Consider the following 13,805-nt stretch of genomic DNA (forward strand, 5'->3'; position numbering starts at 1 on the left):
ATGTTCATCTTTGACCAAGAAATAAAGTGTCTATTCCTATGAGTGAATGAACTGTTCCACCAATAATTCATCTGGATTTGATCCATATTATGTATGATAGTGTCAGGTAACTTCAGAACTTGTATATGATACATGCCCATTGTACTAAGAACAGAATTTATTTGAGTTGTCTTACCAGCCTGATTGATAATCTTACTGCTCCAACCTTGAAGTCTTGCAGACATGTGCTCCACAATAGGCCGACAATTTTCAGTTCTTGATCGATGCAGGAGTAAAGGTATACCTAGATATTTTTCGCCAAGACCCATAATCTTCATATGCAAAATGTTAGTAAAATGCTGCCGAAGAGAAGGGGAAACATTTTTACTAAAGAAGATAGTGGATTTTTGGAGATTCACTACCTGACCAGAAGCCTTAGAAAATTGATCCAAAATATGCTGCAAATTTCTAAGATAAGACGAAGAAGCTTCAAGAAATAATAAACAGTCGTCTGCAAAGAAAAGATGGCTCACCTCCATGCTATTTTTTGCTACTTTGATTCCTTTTAAGTCCTGTAAAATTTGAGATTGAATAATTCTTGAAAAGGCTTCCATAATGATAAGAAATAAGTAGGGTGATAGTGGATCACCTTGACGAATTCCACGTGAAGGATTGAAGGAAGCAGATGGTCTCCCATTGACAAGAAGTGAAATGCTTGTTATGATAATACATTGTCGAATTAGCTGAATCCATTCTTGATGAAATCCTAGTTGTAGAAGAATATCAAAAAGGAAAGGCCATTCGAGTCTATCGAAGTTTTTAGACATGTTTAACTTGAGACCGATAAAAGAAACTTTGCCTTTTCTTTTTTTCTTCATAGTATGAATGATCTCATGTGCCATGATGACATTTTTTTGAATATGTCTGCCAGGTACATATGCACATTGTGTAGGCGAAATGAGGTCATTGAATAATGGTTTTAGTCTATTAGAGATGATTTTTGAGATAATCTTATAACTAACATTACATAAACTGATAGGTCGATATTCATTGGATGTTTCTGGATGTAATGTTTTAGGTATAAGAACTTGAAAAGTCTGGTTAATTTCTCTAAGCATAAACTTGTGAGTAAAGAAATGTTGAACCATTGATATTACCTCTTTACCTACAGTATACCAGCATTGTTGATAAAAAGCTGCTTGGAATCCATCCGGCCCCGGTGAAGCCCATGGCTTGATTTGAAAAACAACTTCTTTTATTTCTTGTTCAGAAGGTATTTGGAGAAGTGCCATGTTATATGCATCTGTAATACAATTCTGAAATTGAGATAAAATAGAAGTATCAGTGGTTGGATGAGTAGTTGTTGAAATAGCTGAGAAGTGTTGTAGGAGAGTATTTTCAATCTCTTCTCGAGAATCATGCCAAATACCAAAGGAATCCTGAATTGCATCAATCTGATTTCTTTTCTTGATGTAATTTGCAGTAGAATGAAAAAAGAAGTATTCATGTCTGCATGATGAACATGAGTTCGAGCTTTTTGCATGTAGAAATCTTTCTGAATCGACATCCAATTCTCAAGAGATTTAGTGATATTGATGATGATGGGATGAGAAATGGGCATATTTAAGCTAGTAAAATGATGCATATCTTGATGAATTTCTTGAATTCTAGATTCAATATTACCAAAACAATATTTTTTCCAAAGCTGAAGTCTTTGTTTAGTGTACTTCAGTTTAGAGGTAAACTGATAAGAAGGGGAACCTAAAAAGGTTTGGGTCCAACTATCATTAATAGTGCCAGAACATGAATCTTGAGAAAACCAGCATCTGTAGAGACGGAAAGGGCTATTTCTTGGGCCAAAATCTCGACAAGTAGATAGTAAAAATTGGAGAATGATCTGAATCAACAGGTGGAATATGCTGAAGAGAAGCAGTAGTATAAGCATTCATCCAAAAAACATTGGCTAAAGCCCTGTATAGCCTAACAGCAGTATGAGCATTATCAGTTCTGTGATTAGACCAAGTTGTGGGCGAACCTGAAAACCCTAAATCAATTAAACCTAGTTGTTGGATAATAGGTCTAATTAACCTAGAGTGCTGGTGAGAAGAAGTATGTGAACTTTGTGTTTCTAAATCATTCATTGTGAAGTTGAGATCTCCAATTAGAACCCATGGCAGTTCTACATGAGGTTACATTTCTAATAAATAGTGTCATTGTTCTTGATTTTCAGAAGGATCGTGAGCTCCATACATACAACTTAGCAAAATATCAGGATTATGAGAATGAGTATGCAAAATGGCATGAATGTTATGTCTAGTCGTATGCATAATCTCAAGGTCAACACCTAACTTCCAAGCTAAAGAAATTCCCCCAGACAAACCAACAGAAGATGCAGTCCAAAAGTGAGGATATTTAAATTGTTGTAAATAAAAATGCATCTTAGACTCCAGAGTTTTAGTTTCTGATAAAAAGAAAACATCAGGGTTGTACTTATGGATACAAAATTGAAGATAGTCACGAGTGGAAGGGTTTCCAAAACCCTGACAATTCCAAGAAAGGATTTTCATTAAAGGAAAATTAAGAAAGCGAGATAAAATTAAAATGCAATCAAAAGCCAGAGTAAAAGTGATATCCAGTACCTGTTGATCTGCATCAGTGAGACTTCGATTATAAAATCTAGTCCTTGCAGAAATATTTGAATATGTTGGCTCAAAATTAACATTGGATTGAGGTGCCCAATTTTCAGGTTGATGACATGTAGAAGCTTGAGCAGTGACATTTTGATGATTACTTGTAGAAGCATGATTTCTAGTGGTAGCCTGGTTTGTGTCATCATCAGATAGAGCAACATTGGTTGTGTTTCTGCTTCTTTTACGACGTCTGAAAGTACGACTAGTCGTTCCAGAATTAGAGCTTGCTGGAACCAAAGCAACCTGAGCATGAGACATAGCCATGTCAGCTGGTGCAATTGAGGAGTCAGATTGAGAATATGTAGTCGTAAAGTAGGAAATTTGCATTCCATCTAAGTGGCCAAGCTGAACAGAAGTTGGTTCTTGTAAATAAGATCTTCTCTGATGTCCATGTTGCAAAAATAATCTAGCCAATTCTTGAGGATTTCTTTCTGGTAAAATGACTGGATCCAAAGCAGGACCAAAATTTCTCACAGTGCTTTCCATGTTAAGTTTCCGAGTCTTTCTGTCTCCACAAAGTCTTGTGTTATGATCCGGAACTTTAAACTCATCACATAACTTATATGCTGCTTCTCAAAATGAAACCCAACCCATCTTGCAACACCTGCAGCATTAGCAGCATGAATTTATCATTGGTGTTGTAACTCTCATCATAACTAAAGCTCTGAATTTGTTAGATTTAGAGGGATGAATGCCATCAGGTTCTACAACAACAGTTTCTCCAACTATATTACCAAAGAGCTGGAGAATTTCAGGGTAAGTAAATTCAGGGAGGAGGTATTTGAATTCAAGCCAAAAGGGAGATGTATCAAAGTTTAGTTTTTGATAAGGATAAGATGGGTGCCAATCTCTAAGGACAATCAAATATCCATCAAAGTTCCAAGCTCCTCCAAACAGGATTGCATCTTTATCTTCAATAGAACAAAAGCGAATGGGAAAAATATTTGGTTCCAGAGATCTCACCATTAGTTGCCATTGATTATCTCTTTTAAGATGAGGCCATATATACTTTGCAGCCCTTTCAGCATTCTGCCATAACATAATACCATGAGCAAACAGTTTACCTGCAAGACATATCTTCCAATCCTTAATACCTTGAGATAGAGCTGTCATAGAGTGAGTAACAACTCTAGCTTTATCATGATGATCCCCTAAGTTGATTCCCTCCATATGTTGAGAGATATGGTTGATATTATCAGACATTTTAGGATGTAGAAAAAACCACAGGGTTAAAAGTTTAACAGATAATAGAAGAATATGATCTGGCAAAGTATTTAAAGGAACTTCAAAGTAGGTTGGTGTAAAGATGAGAATAAGAGCTAGGTGATAAGTATTCACAAATATTGGTAACAGAGAAGGTGAGTAATAAGAAAAGGGAACAGGTGTTGTAGTAATTGAAGAAACTGTGTGAAGCCAGGAATTAAAGTTTGCAGGACCATTGTTGATATACCAGGTAGCAATTAAAGATATAAGTCGTTTAATATGGTAGTAGAGATGCACCAATGCATAAAGAATAAGCCAGCATACCCTTAACCAATGAAATTTGAGCCAACTGATGTTGATAGACATTATTGCTGTCACTGATGCAGACAACAAGCTTTTAATAATGCATAAACCTGAAGAAGACAACAAAGTAAGGAGGAATCAGAATCAAACAACAGTAAAAGGAATGGGTATACCCTAAAATTGTAAGATTCGATTACATCAAAAGAAGGGAAATTTTAGAAGTAAACAAATGAAAATAAGAGGATAAGGATGAAGAAATTAGGGTTTAGAAAACCAAAAACAAGATAAAATTGAATGAGAAAACAACTGGAAGAACAAAAGAAATAGATGACAGATGAGCACAAAAGAAATTGATGCAGGAAAACTAAAAAATTTAGGGTAAGATTTGAGTTAACAAAGGTTGACTTTCGCTTGACTTTTCGCAGATAAGGTCAAAACTCATGTTGATTTAGGGAAAACTGTAATAACCTCCTTTTTACATTCGACTTGCATACATACACTGCACACCGTCTTATTTAAGTTTATCTTGCTCTTTTAAGCTGGAAGACAAACCGGTGTTAGTCAAAGAATGACGTTGAATATTTTTAGAAAATATGTATAATGTAAGAATATAACATGATAAAAAAGTCTAAAGTATCAAGACCATACATATGAAGGACAACTCACTCTCTTAATACAAGCAGATCGCACGTGCTATGCACGTGCTGGTGAACACTCATACGTGATACGTCTTTTTTCCTTCGCAGGTTCTATCCACTGATTTCATTTCTGTGGATTTGTCGACGTAACAACTAACACGTGCTAGCTTATATCAATGTAGATGTAACTTTTCGACTGGCATTAATTATGTTTTGGATTGAATTACTTTTATACCCCTATTTATTTAGGTAAGGGTTGAATTAGAAAATAAAATCAAGGGCAAAGTGGAAAACTCAAAATTTACAGCTTAAACTACTGTTCATCCACAGTGGCTAAAGGGTGTTGGCTTTATATATTCCTCCGTCCCTAATTAGATGACCTACTTGGTTTCAAGTTTTACCCCATAAATAGGTGACCTATTTTTGTTCCTATAGGAAATATGTATAATTTGATAGTTATGTTTATATTCGTTACATAGGTGTTTTAAAATGATTTTCAACGGTATAAAATTTACGAAAAACCATGATATAGTTTAAGAGATAAATCATTTCTAAGTTTTACTAACATTCTTGTCTTAAAAATTGTGCAAACTACAACTACGTCATCTAATTAGGGACGGAGAGAGTATATATATATATATACTAGCAAAGATGCACGTGCGATGCACATGCCAACTTGTCGTTTCGTCACCACCTCTTGTTTTCTTCGTATAAACATTTCGACGTCTTTGTAGATTTGCATCCTTCTCAATTTCAGTCATTGAATTATGATCATTGCGACGTCCTTGTAGATGTACTTCCTTTTCATTTTCAGTCACATTATTACGTTTTTGTTTGGTCAAAACTCGGTGGACCTGTAGTTGAGCATGCCTTTGTCTTTCTAACTCGATTAGTATAGGACTTCAACGGGGATGAGGTAGTGTGTTCTTCATTAAACAACTAATCTTTGAGTCAAACTCCTGCACTTGATCTATCGAAGGAAGCTACATGCTGCCAATAAAATCTACCAAGTAAATAAAGATACTGAAATGTATAATATCGAAGGAGACAAATCCACAATCAAATAAAGATACTTAAATCTTACTATAGGGATCAACCGCGCACGGCGCACCCCAGACACAAAATATACATGCAAGAAACAGTAGTTTGAAGTTCAAATGTTAACTAATAAGCATATGCACACCAGTGATTACTGATTAGGTACCTAAGAGAAATGGCAAACCCATTAAACAGCTAAGCAAAAAAAAAAAAAAAAAAAAAAAAAAAAAAAGACTAATAAGCATCTGTTTATCGATAACTACTTCGTTTCTTGCTATTGCTCGCATAAAAGTTTGGCACGTAAACAGTGGGTATCATAATGCACATATGTTGAAAGAGATATACCTAGTGATATCTTGGTTATATCATTGCCTGACCTATCCATCCCAATAAGAGGAAACACAATTGCTGAATTTTGCAAGAATCCGAAGAATTAAGTAAACCTGGACCAATACCTGAACTTTAGTTGTATGGTTAGCCAAAATTGAGAGTGGATAAACAAAAAGGTACCAAAATGTGCTCAATGTAGTTAACCCTACTCATCTTCCACTGCAAAAAAAAATTATAGGTTAAATATAAAAATTCAGTGTCACAAAATTTGAAAGAATTAGCAGACAGAAGAAATTAGTAAGCATTTCCAAAAGAAAAACAACCATACATTCTCCAAATTAGAGAGCTAGGCAGGTGTTGGGAATTTCATGGAAGAAAAAACATGAATTTGTAGCCCAGATTTGCAAATATATGCAGCTAAACATATCAAACGCCATTAAATTATCTCATAGGCATTTATGCAAATACTTGGCTGGCGATTTGATAATTAGATAGAAATTGAGAAAGATGTGACAACTCAATTTGTTAGAATTGGGAAAATAGAAATCTGGAAATTTAAAAGAGAGCATGGAAAAACATATGTACCTGCAGTATGGCTGTGTCGTGGTGATAATTTAGCTGGTAACGGTGGTGTTGATGGTGTAGTGGCGATGGTGAATCGCTGAGTCTGTGTATGACGTGGTGAGATAAATTTAATGTTTTCTGTTTTCCTTCATGATAAAAATTTAAACGACAACAAAGCTTCAAATTTAAACTTCCGATACAGACTACAGAAACTTTTTTTTATTATTATTTTATTTTCTTGGAGATTTAGAGGCGCCGGACAGAATCAAAACTGTCTTAGGCGTCACTCAAATTTGTCTTGGTATGGTTAACTAGGAGAGCCTTGCTATACACTGTCCTAGGTCTTATTTAAGTTTATCTTGCTCTTTTAAGCTGGAAGACAAACTTGGTGTTAGTCAAAGAATGACGTTGAATATTTTTAGAAAATATGTATATTGTAAGAATATAACATGATAAAAAAGTCTAAAGTATCAAGACCATACATATGAAGGATAACTCACTCTCTTAATATGAATCACCGGCAACAGGAGGCTTCTTGACTGAAAATCGAGGACCAGCATTGAGAGGGAGTAAACTCCAATAAGAACCTTGACTGTCAATGCAACAACTATGCCATTTGATCATGTAAGAATCCTCTGGAAATGCAGTAACATCGGATAAACAATTTGAAAATCCCTGCCCCCTCTGATTGAGTTCATCAAAAGACACAAAACACAACACAAACCCACAGCCATCACCACAAATTCTACCACGCTTTCTAGTACCCATTTCGTGAGTACTATTCATAACATAGAGCATCAGCTTTTCATTCAGATCCAAGGAATCATCACTTTCTGAAACAGGAAAACCAGGTCGCCTCTGCTCCTCCATTTGTCCATCAGACGCTGGCGTGCAGTAGGATGGTTTACAAGCTAGAACGCAATAAAAGTTTGCAGACAGAACCTCAGGTACATTTTTCATTTGGAGACAGAGATTTAGAGACAGATGGGAGCCAGGCAAAACAGATATCTCATTAGATTTTCTGTTATCAGCACTACAGGTGAACAATTCTGCACCAGGGCAAGGCCTGAACATGAAAATCAGCTCAAGAAATTATAATGTTGTACAAATAATAAAGTGGTAGCTAATTAATATAGAGTAAAGATTCGGTTTCATAACCAAGCCTTCTTTACACCGACTACGGCGTCGAAGCTTCATAATCAACATTAGGGGATTCACATTTTGCAGAGAACAAAGTTCAACGCAAACCTCCAGATTGATGGATTTTGCCACAAGAGGCCCAAAGAACCAAAACAAAAGCAAAAAAAAAAAACTAGAGTTTGGAGCAGCATACCTTACTTGAAAAAAGCATTTTGGAGTCTGAAGTGATATTTGCATCCACTTAATAAGTATGCCGCTCAGTAGTTGCACCCCTGCTTTCGACACTTGGCCTAGAATGCCCTTACAGTTCATTTTACTTGCCTCTTCTTGAAGATGCAGTACTTCCTTTACAGCATTCCTTGAAACAACCAAACTTTCTCGTTCTCTGAATCCAGATCCATATAGAAACGTTTTTTGATGCAAGTGGAAGCAGCTCTTTGGCTCTTCAATAGAAGTCAACAGCACCTTTAACTTTGTACTTGTTTCCTCATTTACATGTTGTAACCTCTTGATTGCATCTTTTAGCAGCGTTGAATGCGAACACTTCATCAAATTCTCCAAATCACGGACCATAGATTTCTCATATAGGTTTGGATGGTAGAGAATAAAACCTGTACAAAAGGCCAGTACTGAGCAATTTAGAGCAAGACTTGAAACGGTCATGAAACTTTCAGTGTCCATACCAATGAAAGACGTAGCTAGAAGATCAAATTCCCGAACCAACCTATTCACTCGGAATGAGAATCGTGTCAAGAAATATACCAACAAACGAAAATCAGGTGCAGTTTCCTCAGCCTCAGAATTACCTACATACGAGACTGATGTTTTGCGGCAAATATTCGCATTGTTGCATGTATCAGAACCCAAAAATCTCAGAATATCAAGAGCAGCTTCTAAAAACTTGGCTCTTAAGTCCAAAAACCACTTTTGGAAATAAAAGGTTTGATCGAATGTGGTAGCACATCCCAATACTTCGCTTGCAGCGCGTATGCCAGTGCAAGCTTCTGTAAGGCTTCCAATGTAATTCTGATAGTCAGCATTCCAAGCGGGTAAAGCACTCGTACAAGGTGCAACCTTGACCTCACTTACTTGTTTTGGGAAATTAAGCAGAAGGACAGTGCTTTCAGCTTGAGCAAATAGAGTCGGGGATTTTAACCAGTTAACATTGGACTCTGATTGGACCTTATTTATCAATTGCCCAGACAGAATTGCAACAATCAACCACAATCCTGACATGCCGCCCATTGTGCAAATCTGTAGACGGACCAATTATCGTTTCCTGCTATCATTTTTTTCATATACTCAACAACAACTCTCTCATGCTGAAACCTGTAATCAGTATTAGCTATACTCAACTCTTCTGCAGCGGTATAGATTCCATTATCATCATTCACTGAATAAGTCCCCATCACATGAGAGTGTAAGAATAATAAGTGGACGGTGTGGATGTCCTGAGTAAATAAGCTGCTTTGGAGTATGACATTGAGCAGAAGCTTCATTGACTGGTGCAGCTGAGAAGTAATTGCACTAGCTACATCAAGTGTTGCGCCAGACTCCACAACTTTATATACGCAGGAGATAAGGTTGAATGCAACACGAACATGCCTTCCTACATCAAACATCACAGTATCACGAAGAGAAGACGACACAACTGCTGTTTCCGAGTTTTCTGTGCACAAATCCATCATTGGTTCTATGAATAATCTAATTTTGTCAAGAACAAGAACACCAAATGACGGGTGTTCCTTAACCAGACTAACTATTAGATAGAGCAAGCTTCGACATTCTTGCTCCACTTCAGACGTAGTGCGACAACTCTTTAGTACCGGCTTTACCAGACCCTCTATCTGATCTAGCAGCGACAAAAGGACCCAGGATGGAAGATGAATAAGATCATTTGCATCTGATGTCATTTCCATTCCCATCCTTTGGTCACAAGATATATCTACAAGAAGACGGAGGGCCAATAATCTTTTGGATAAGATAGGAGATTGAGCTGCTGCCTTAACAGATGGTAGAAAGTTTACCAATTCAGATATATCCATGCAAGAATGTCTCACTGTCTGTAAATTTCACAAGAACCCGATTATAATTTGATAAGTTGTGTCGCCTGTGACAGTGACAGTGACAGAGACAGACTAGGAACTGACCTTACGCAATAAATTTAGTGCTTCACATTGCAAACCCAATGAATGGTTACTGCTATCCACTATATGCGAGAGTGCTTTGAGTAGACCAGCATTTACAGGAAAACGACAGACTCCTCCTTCCAAGAGAAAGTTCAAACATCTTAACGCGACAGCTTGCACACATGATGCAGATGGTTGCACCAGGAATGGCAAGAGCAAGACTACCTACATCCAGAAAAAAGAATTTAGGATAGTATGTTAAAGTTCTCCAAGGCAACCTTTCCTAGACATCCAACTATAATTTCTAACTCTCAAATTCGTGTGCGAATTTATAACATCAATAAATTATTCATTAAGTTACACATGTAGGACCGCTCCATATATCCCATGTTAGCCTATTTATAACTAATTTTGAACTCATAAAACTACTTATATCTTCAGCAGATGTTTTACACTTTTAAAACAAGCCATGAAAAGAACAAAGCTACCATCTTTACACATTTCTTAGGTTTTAATTACAGATTGAAAACATGACTTGCTTAAAAAATTAAAAAGAGTACCTGTTCAGAGATCAGGAGCACCGACTTGGATGCAAGCTTTGAGAGTGCTACTAACATCTCTGCTATAAATTCCTGGTGGAAAGATTCCAAAACCAGCTTTTTACCTGCCTGGAGTAAAAACTAAGTTAATGATAGTAGCATGGCCATTCTAAAAAAAGAAGTGGAAAATTTTCAGACCTTGTAAGCTCTGTTTGCAAGTGATAGTGAAGTCCCCATACAAGTTAATCTGCGAGCACCAGCTAGCTTTATATTTGAGGTTGTTTTTGACGAAGTTATCATGTTAATCAGCATTTCCAAGACAATACATGCGAAATCCTCTGATAACTCAGAAAAGCAACCAGCGGCGAATAATGCTGCCTTCACCTGACAAGTTATTTTCCATTTATTTTCAAGATAATGTAACCCGGAAACAACGACATCAAGGTTGTGATCATATTGTCTTGTTTATCTGCTAGAAATTCGCAAGGATATCTTAGCGACAGAGTGGAGGTACAGGCAAACCACATGCAGGTATGTGGTACTCATTGTTAGACATGTTCCTAACTATTAGAGGCCTCCTGCACCAATATCAACCCAGTCATTTCGCAACATCACTTGGATAAAGTATAAACTTCATTAATACCACTCGGCAATCTCCCACGATCTGGCTAACAATAACAATGTTGTATGCACACCTAAGCAATCAAACTTTTGTTTAGATATACTACTGATTTACACGCATGTGTGCCGCATGTACTTCTCTTATAGGAATAGCAGGAAACCCTAGTTTAAACCCTTCAAACATAACTGAGATACTAATGGTACAAAAAAGTTCTGAGTAAACATCACACAAAAGAAATCAACACAATCACATGCTGCACACAGAACATATTACACAACTCAGTTCATCAATAATATTTTCCATGAAGTCTCTGAAACATGTTATGAGTCACATTATTTCATTGCTGAATAATTTTAAAGAGTAGATGCATACACGGACCTAACTTACCAAAACTTGCATAGGTATCTCATCTTGGCATATGTATCCTATTGGTTTAGTTATCAAACTTTATTTCCTAATAGGAATAGCAAGAAATCCTAGTTCTAACATAATTATGTTACTATTACAAAAGTTACTGACTACTCTACTCGCTACTCAAAAGAAATCAACACAATCACATGCAGAACACGAAACATTTCATAAATCATGGCATCCATTCTGAAGTGATAAAAAGTAGAAGTGTACAATGATCTCACCTCGGAAACATGGCAAGAACCCAAACTGGACAAGACCATATACCTAATCTCAGCACTATCCTTGGCAAAATCAGCCCAACAACCAATTAATCGTAAAACCAACCCTCTTGATTCCACATCTCCAGTATCATAAACTAGTTTACTCTTTTGAGAAGTTCAGCATAATTAAAAACTCTATTCTTCCTCAATATTCCATCATAATTTTTCCCTCTACTTCTCCTGAACTTCATCTCTACTGTGTACACATATATCTCATAAGAGTTATTGTTCTAAGCGGGTTATTGTTCTAATCCATCGGATTTACAATTTTCGTAGTTTTTATACTAAGGATCGCTTTTAATAAAACTCTAACCCGTAGTTTATAGCCTGCGGGTATTAATTCCCTCTTGAAAAATTGTATTTCGCCAACTAACCCGCTTCACGCGGATATTCCCGTTTCTGTTGTTTGAAATAACTTATGCAGAGAGAACGTGTTGTGAGTAAAGAAGGCAAGTTTACGCGAGATTTCAGTATCAACAAAAGGGCACGTGATGGAAAAGACGCAGGAAGCAGGAAAATCCAAAGCTTTGTCAAAAGAAACGCCCAGGACAACCCCGATCATCACCCGAAGCAAGCAGAAAGGAGATAAAGCTAAAGTGACCAATCGAAGGCAAGATACTGCAGAGATCACTTCACCCATGAACGCTAATTCAGTTGCAGCGGCGGCTCTCAGAGCAGCAACGATAAAATACGGGGAGGCTGCGGTAGTTCCGAAGGCTGCGGAGGCTAGCAATACCTTCGCCATGAGTCAACTTAATCAACCAAGAGAAAGGGTGGATGAATCCCGAACATTCCAACCCGCGCACCTGCTAACCTTTGGAATGCCGCTAACAAATAATCAGAATCAAACCATACCGGCTGCTCTGGCACCGCAGAGGGGCGCTCACTCCAATTTGGAAACACCAGCAACCGAAGCTGAGCCCCTGCCACCTTTAGTACAGACCATGGAGGAGGGCGGTACCACGGCTGTAGCGGCACGCGCTGGGACTCCCAATCAGGGGTCCAACCAATCACACCGACTAATGGCTGAGCTTGAGGAACTGAGGAAGAACCAGCAGGTTTACGCAGAAGCTGTAGCTCTGTTGGCCAGAGAAAATCAAGATTTAAAGGAGCGGATTGCTCTAAGCATGAAGACCAGCCAACAACTTGATGAAGCAAGCTCCAAAGCACCAGAGCCAAACCAAGACTGTAGAGTCGTCCTAGCGGCTAACGAAGACGTGACAAGGAGACGTAGCTTATCCGACCCGGATTATGACGATGGAGAGTCAGACGGTGATGAGCGGAAGAATTTAGAGCACCAACGCGCAATGGAGGAACTACGAGATGAGATGATGGCAGAGATCAGGCAATTAAAAAATAAACAAGGTGGGGGAAGGTTAGAGGAGGTCATGAGAGAAGCTAACTCCACGCCCCTAACGTATCGCTTGGCCAACACCCCTATTCCACTGAAATGCCTTGTCCCGACGTTCGAATGCTATGATGGATCCAGCGACCCTGCTGCACATATTCGGTACTACAACCGTGTCTTAGCTAGATGGGGTCAGAACGACGCCGTACTCTGTAGATACTTCCCGTCAAGCTTGAAGGGATCGGCGTTATCATGGTTTGATAATCTGCCACCAAACTCCATCCACTCATATGACCAACTCGCAGAGAAATTCTTAAGAACATACATGTACAACAAGACTGTAAACACCGGGATGGATAAGCTCTTTTCACTAGCAATTGGCTACAAGGAAACCACGAGGGAATACACAAATAGATGGCATAAGATCTGCCAAGCCATAGGGAGCGTGGACCCAGTGGTAAGCATCAACTGCTATAAATGGGGCTTAGACCGAATGAGTCCCCTATTTGTTGAAATTCACGGGAGCGTGCCCAAGACAGAAGGAGATCTCCGAATAATTATCGAGAAGCACGCTCGACTTGAAGAAATTCAACGGGAAAACCCGAGGG

The 13,805-nt window shown here is 38.0% G+C and overlaps 1 protein-coding gene and 1 long non-coding RNA gene across 3 annotated transcripts; both read right to left on the minus strand.

Annotated features, from left to right (window-relative positions):
- Nucleotides 1-5,497: 5,497 nt before the first annotated feature.
- LOC113343626 lies at nt 5,498-7,020 on the minus strand. 2 transcript variants are annotated; one of them, XR_003357329.1, is made up of 3 exons: nt 6,767-7,020; nt 6,307-6,400; nt 5,498-5,803 (listed from the first exon to the last, which is right to left on the minus strand). It is a non-coding gene; the product is annotated as an uncharacterized LOC113343626 (long non-coding RNA). The 2 variants fall into 2 exon arrangements; XR_003357328.1 differs by having other exon boundaries at nt 6,197-6,400.
- Nucleotides 7,021-7,502: 482 nt separating this feature from the next.
- On the minus strand, nt 7,503-10,790 carry LOC113343672. The gene is made up of 7 exons (XM_026587801.1): nt 10,752-10,790; nt 10,575-10,682; nt 10,036-10,239; nt 9,124-9,948; nt 8,079-9,067; nt 7,688-7,811; nt 7,503-7,523 (listed from the first exon to the last, which is right to left on the minus strand). Exons 1-7 carry the CDS (start codon nt 10,788-10,790, stop codon nt 7,503-7,505), a joined length of 2,310 nt encoding a protein of 769 aa, XP_026443586.1.
- Between the last annotated feature and the right edge of the window lie 3,015 nt (nt 10,791-13,805).

Source organism: Papaver somniferum, unplaced genomic scaffold (genome assembly GCF_003573695.1).
Source record: "Papaver somniferum cultivar HN1 unplaced genomic scaffold, ASM357369v1 unplaced-scaffold_65, whole genome shotgun sequence".
NCBI classification, from domain to species: Eukaryota; Viridiplantae; Streptophyta; class Magnoliopsida; order Ranunculales; family Papaveraceae; genus Papaver; species Papaver somniferum.